At 39.3% G+C, this 6,647-nt stretch overlaps 1 protein-coding gene and 1 long non-coding RNA gene across 4 annotated transcripts in view; one reads left to right on the forward strand and one right to left on the reverse strand.

Annotated features, from left to right (window-relative positions):
• Positions 1 to 6,647, forward strand: part of LOC118428141 — a 27,138-nt gene that overhangs the window by 15,841 nt on the left and 4,650 nt on the right. For all 3 annotated transcript variants that reach the window (XR_004832608.1, XR_004832609.1, XR_004832610.1), the window contains exons 2-3: positions 713 to 798; positions 2,556 to 2,651. This is a non-coding gene — a long non-coding RNA (uncharacterized LOC118428141). The remainder of the gene's footprint in view (positions 1 to 712; positions 799 to 2,555; positions 2,652 to 6,647) is intronic.
• Positions 1 to 6,647, reverse strand: part of LOC118428139 (filamin-A-like) — a gene marked incomplete in the record, with an annotated part of 29,714 nt that overhangs the window by 1,589 nt on the left and 21,478 nt on the right. Inside the window, 10 exon segments of the mRNA XM_035838123.1 lie at positions 1 to 210; positions 1,120 to 1,287; positions 1,791 to 1,940; positions 2,547 to 2,643; positions 3,260 to 3,430; positions 3,753 to 3,794; positions 4,163 to 4,419; positions 4,934 to 5,080; positions 5,535 to 5,657; positions 6,236 to 6,382. Of these exon segments, the coding sequence (XP_035694016.1) occupies positions 1 to 210; positions 1,120 to 1,287; positions 1,791 to 1,940; positions 2,547 to 2,643; positions 3,260 to 3,430; positions 3,753 to 3,794; positions 4,163 to 4,419; positions 4,934 to 5,080; positions 5,535 to 5,657; positions 6,236 to 6,382 (1,512 nt within the window).

Here is a 6,647-nt window from a genome sequence, read left to right on the forward strand (position 1 = left end):
GTATGGATTGTCCCATCATGGGAGGTAGTCGGGGCTGTCCCATTGGTTCAGAGGAAGGGGGTGCAAGGTACACCCTGAAGGGACTGCCAGGGACGTGTTTGTCGGACCACTTTACAGTGATGTCGTAGTTTCCGGGGAACGTTGGGTCGTATGACACGGCTATGACACGATCATTCTCAGCCAATGGGTTCATGCGCACCTTGAAGGCCCCTGGAGTAAAGTAAAAAAAAAAAAACTTGTTTTGTCATACATCACAATGTCTGGCATTTACAATCTTGTGTAATAAAACTATGTAAACCATATTAACTCTTAGTATTAGATTTTGATATGCCCAAGTGCCTGGCTTGTCTACATATGTTGTTATTTTGCATCTGTAGGTAGCAGATGTAGTTAACTTAAAACACTATATTTTGAGGGAAAACAGAAAATATCACAAAAGCTGTTTAGAATTGTTTAAAAATGAGGCTTTAGACTATAAGTCATACATAACCCACCCAAAACTTTCATTTGTCTTTATTTGATTGGCAGATAATATTGCAATGCAACCCTGTCCTTGGGGAAAGTCACACCTTCAGCATAGTTGAGATCCCACCACACTTATCACTTATTAGATGAAAAGAGATCTATGTCATCTTATGCAGAACCATACAAGATATGTATTTTATGTCTAAGGCCACACCAATTTAATTTCTTGGTTCTCGGATTTTTTCAGAAAAATATAGGGGCGGTCGGTGGAAAAAAAAGAAGAAAAAATTGCAAAAAGTCTGGTGAACTTAATATATAACACAAAACTACAAGGTAAGTAGTCAAGTTTTCAGCTTTTCATGGCATGATTTAATTCCAACTAATCTCTTTCTTTGATTTTATACCACTGTTCTGATCATGTGACTGCAAATAAGCGCTCTGATTGGTTTATCAGCAGTATGTGCCCCTGGAATGGTTTTTTTTATGGTCTGCAATAGCAAAACCTACATTATTTTTCTTGGGACTAACATTTTTTTTCCAAATAAAAAAGAAAAGGGGTCGGGGAAATCCGAGAACCAACAAATTAAATTGGTGCGGCCTAAAGATGGTTTACTGGTTATCTGAAACCAAACAAAACCTCTGTCAGTACATTACCTTTTGGTCCCTGAATCCTGACGGACAGATCGCCCTCCCCGGCTCCACGCGTGTCACAGAGGAAGTTCCCTCGGTAGTAGTTGATCATCCCATTGTTCAGGCCTGGTCCAAACACTTTCACCCTCTTGTAGTCTGACTTGGAACCAACCTCAAACACATGGGGACTCCCTTTGAGAGAAAGGAGAAGAAAAAGAACAGAAAATAAATTGGAGAACTTCAGATATTATGATGTACATATAAGTGGCTCTGTTTAGAATGGGCGCAGTCCCCTCTCAGGTTAGAAACACATATTAATGATCTACTCAATAATATATAAATTGTGATTATGAAAAGTCTCATTTATGCCAACCCCAACGGTACGATAAAACCCTGTACGTCAACCAACTAACTAACTATGCCAAGCAACAGGACTTGTCCTTGGTGCTGAAGGGTGGTTCTTTGGATAAAGGATCCCTTTACTCAGTAATGGAATTACACTGTACACTTCTCTATTGTTTTTGTATTGATCATGGTTGCCTTAAAACTACATTTAGGGTTAACTTTTTTGTATCCAATTCAGAGTTTTTGGCAAGGCACATCTTTGACAATGATGTGTTGAAAAACACAATTTTTTTCTGTGTCAGGTTCAAGCATTTTAATAAAGGCATGAAAATTGCAAAATCGTAACCTACCTGGAGCATGTTTCTGGTCATAGACCACCTCTAGTGTGTGCCTGCCCTTCTCCTTGGGTGTGACCCTTAGTTCATAGGTACCATTCTCAAAGTCAAAGAGCTGCACGTCTGAGGACTTGCTTGGTCCAAAACACCTTGAAGCCAGGGTCCCTAAAACGTGAGGTACAATCATGAAGTTACATATTTAGTATGTAGTATGAGTGTGTGGAGAGTAAAACTTGTGTCTCATTTCAGCAAAAAATGGATGTCAATCTGGCTGTCTTAGACAGAGTGAATTATTCTCCTACTTGACATGTGTAATGTGCTGTATTTCCTCATTTCCACTCTATATAATATTATAAGCAACAGACTTTGCACATGCACAATATATGGGAAATCTGAATGGCAGAATTTTGAACATCCACCTCTTAAAATCATGGTGTACTGCTCAATGATAACTGTGTTGCCTAAAACAACTGTACCACTAAGCTAGTACAAGCTGGACAAATATCAATATTAAAACTTACCAGTAGAACATCTAAATTGTATAATTTTTAACAATGTGCAGTATGTTTCACTCTCCCTTATTATAATGCTTTTGGTAATGATGATGGCACATGACAAATTGTATATTACCTAAAACAACTGTGTCACCAAGTACAAGCCAAGTACAGCACTAGTACAGGCTGGACAAATGTTTATGTTAAGTTGTTGTCAACATGAAGTTTTTGAACTATTTGATACAAAAATCCATCATGTTTTAACACGAGTACTTACCTCCCCCAGGAGCTGGCCTTGTGTCCACGCTAACTCGGAATGGAGTCTTGGCATTGGCATACTCCGGCAGTCCCTTCAAGATAACATCACCTACAGGCTGAACATGTAAGTACGTACATTACTACATTGTATTGCCTCATTCTTCTTTTGTCATCTTTGATTGAGGTGAAACTTAGTATCTGTTTAATGCAGCTATTGGCTATGGCTGACATTTCTATTCAAGCACACTGAATTAGCCCTACTCTTCTCTACTCAAGTATTTTGGGTAATAATTTCACATTCACATGTTAAGGCTGTAAAGGCTTCCCAATATGCATTTAAAAGATCCCCAAAAGCTCTCTCATACAGGAGTTGTCTCCTTGATGTCACCATCCAAATTGGTGACTGATTGAAAGTACTGTCTTTTCAGTAAATAGTGAGAAAAATATGCTGCTAGGCCATGCACAGATAGCTGCCATTGGTCTATAAAAAAGCATGTTTTGAATTGCAGTATGCTCATACTCTCATCAGTTAAATGTGTATACTAGTAGATGCAGATAGCGACTGTTGAGTTAGCGATAATCTTTTGCATGAAACCTTTTACAGGGCTTATGTAAAAGAGTGTATGCAAAATACTAGCCCTAACTCAACAGTCCCTGTCTGCAGCTAACATACTAGTAAGTGCACATTATACATGCATATGTATAGCGTTCATACTAATCATAGGCATGTACCGATGCGGTTGCCACCTGCTCAGGTGCGGGCACCTGTGCCGGCTGGGCCACCTGTTCAGGTGGAGACACCTGTCCCGGCGGTGGCACCTGTGCGGGTGGTGGCACCTGTGCGGGTGGTGGCACCTGTGTGGGTGGTGGCACCTGTGTGGGTGGGGATGGAGGAGCCTCCACCTAGTCAATATACATGTATTAAGGTGTTAATGTGTATTATGTGTATTAAGTTGACCAACATTTGTGATACTAACAAAATACACCACAAAGAAAATGATACTAGTACATACTAATATATTACAATCTTTACCATTTGTTTAAGGTTAGTGAATTTAAACATAATACATCCACCACAAGACACCTAGTTACATCGTTTACACTGCTATGATTATGAAATGCATATCTTAGTATCTAAAATATGTGCTACTCTAAAATCAAGTAAGTGGTTAATTTCAGGATTATGCAGTATATGACTCAATATGAATAGAAACATGGTACATACAGGGCGTGATGATTGAGAAGGTGCCTTTGCAGACTGGGAAGGATAAAAATAAGAAAAACTCAATAATTATTATAAACTGTGATGAAGAGGAGAAACTGATTGAAGAGAAGGTGCTTTGTAGCCTTGGCACCATCTGAATTCTACTGGGGCTCCTTGCACTTGCTGCCCTAGCAAGTGTCAGGACTCAGGAGCCCTGGTAGGAATCAGATGGTACCTAGGCTAGGGGCTGTGAGGTGTACCCTAAAGATCAATTGGGCCTTGTAGTGGTTACATTGCTGCAATGCCAAATAAAAGAATCTGGGTTGCCAATGGTTAGTTAGTTTATGAACACAATGCTTGCTGTTTATCTTATGCATTGTATCTTCTTGGTTGTATCTTTACGCCATCTTTAAAGAGCTGTTTGCTAAACATACCGGCGGTGGTGCCGCAGACTGGAGTTGCTGGACTTGTTGTACTTGTTGAGTCTCTGGAATCACTTGTATGTCCGGCTCTTGTACATCTGCTTGGAAGGGCGAGTGCTTGATGTTGCGACCAGCATACACGACAGAGATCTCGTGGTCGCCCTTCTCAAGGGGTGTAAACTTCAGCTTATGCCTGTCGTTTCCCATGTCAGTCACCGAGGACTGGATCTCTCCTGACGGACCACGCACCAAAGATTTAAATGTTCCTGCAAAGTCAAACATAAAGAATGCCTCATATCTCATTGTGGACAGACAGACTGCCCCTACATAGGGACTTATAGCTATGGGACTCATGATGATAATGATGATATCTCGTTAGTATTAAGTCTCACAAGATCTTTGTCAGCATAGTCCTAAGTACTTCATTGTTTCTGGCAACGGTATTTCATGAACTGAAAGAAACAGTCCATGCAGATTGTCATTGTAAAAATACTAGGATATTAGTACAATCTGGTTTATCTGCTTACATGTGCATGTTTATTTCCACTGAGCTGATTGGTGACTGATTGGTGAGCTCTTATGAGAAAGAGTATGGAGATTGAATATACTGACTCTGGTGGAGTAGCCTCCTACTGTAATGGCTTGTGTGGCCCAAGGGCTACAGAATTGGAGATAGACACTGCCCATATACACCAAAAGGTATGAGAAGATTGTTAAACTTCCGGCAACTACTTAATAGATGTACATGTAAGATTTTTAAACATAAGGTATAAATCTTACCTTGTCCAGCAGTGGATGCGTCCAACTCCACATTACATGTCTTGTCCACTTTCAGGGGCAACGCCCGTCTATCTGCCACCAGCTGTCCCTCTTTGCCAAGTATTTGAACATTCCCTGGTGCGGAGATGTTTGGATAGAAGGGACTACCTGCTCAAAATAAACAAAATGATTAATCTTTACCTCTAGCTCCATAAAATATTATAATCAGTCTGTCTTGGTGTGAGTCTGCAGTGAGAGAATATTGCAAAATGGCAGCATGTATGGTAGAAGTGGTGTAATAGAATACTTGGGGGATTGGAAGGTAATATGGTTTGACTCAGGTCCAATGGTGGTGTAGTTAAGAACCAGGAGGGCACATGGCTACACACACTTATAGATCATTATATATTAGTTAGCTATGGACTTAGACCTTGTTAACAACATTGTGGATTATTAAGAGAATGATTTCATGTGAAGTGATGCAAAATATACAAAACAGTTTATTAAGTTTTTAGAATACACAGAAAACAACTTACAGTTTTAGATGATGTTATGAATGGCATGATTTGCTTCTGTCTGATTCATAAAAATGATAGAGAAGAATGAATAAGAAGAATTTTACCTTCCACATGTTTTCCAAAGTACACAATGTCCACAGTGTGGGGTCCTGCATCTCTTGGTGTGTAGATAACTTTGTGTTGGTCACCTTTGCTGTCCACCTCGTGAGGGACAAATCCATTGTTGTCTACAAACATAAAAGATAAATCCATGTTAGAAATCATTTTATCAAAAGGTATGTAAGATCTACTAACATTAGTCCACCAGTTCACATATCAGCTACCTCTACAAAACGTTACATAATCTGAACAGATCTCCAATACAATGGCTTCCCGTATATTTCCACATATCTAAAGTCTGGATGCCTGTGACTTGATGCAATAGAGATTTCTTGAGCACACTGTTTTTCAATGTGACAGATATATATATATCGTCTGATGTGTACATGTCAATGGAAGTTATGTCTTTGAAAGTGCACAGTTTATCAGTACTGCACATATAAATGGATGACAAAGCCTTCATTTCGAATGTATTTTTGATCAGCATGTGTAACCTGGTGTGTTATACCAAAGGGCAGTTATTCTGGCTATACAGATACAGATAGCATGAATTTAAATGACCAATTGTGTGATTATGTGTGCCAGTTTGTGCAATTTATGTGTATATAGATAAACCACAGAATCATATCTTATATGCTTCCACATTAGCATCAATGATATGATTTGCATGGCTGTAATATATATTGCTAACAACAAAATGACTTACTTGAGATCCTGACGCCAAGCTCTTCCAGCTTGCAGTTTTGAGCATTAATGTCAAAGAAGGCCTTTTCATCAACATATCCTCTCACCAACCCATCTCCAACTACACCAATCTCGGGTTCGGCCTGGACATCACACACAAATGGTGTACCTACAGGGATATGATAGCAATGTTTCACATGTTAATACCTTGAAAGAATAGCTTAAAAGTTCTTGAGTACCAGTACATGCATCGATAACATAGAAATGTAAAATAAAAACAAGGTTGATATCCTCCTAACATCTGATAAAGTCATTAGTTGTCATTATTTAACACAATGCAGACAACTAACTGGCCAGGCGGACAGCTACAAGAACAGGAATATACAGATCACAAGCTAGTGTAATGACCAACATGTTGAAACATGTTCAAAGCA

Source organism: Branchiostoma floridae, chromosome 12 (assembly GCF_000003815.2).
Source record: "Branchiostoma floridae strain S238N-H82 chromosome 12, Bfl_VNyyK, whole genome shotgun sequence".
NCBI classification, from domain to species: Eukaryota; Metazoa; Chordata; class Leptocardii; order Amphioxiformes; family Branchiostomatidae; genus Branchiostoma; species Branchiostoma floridae.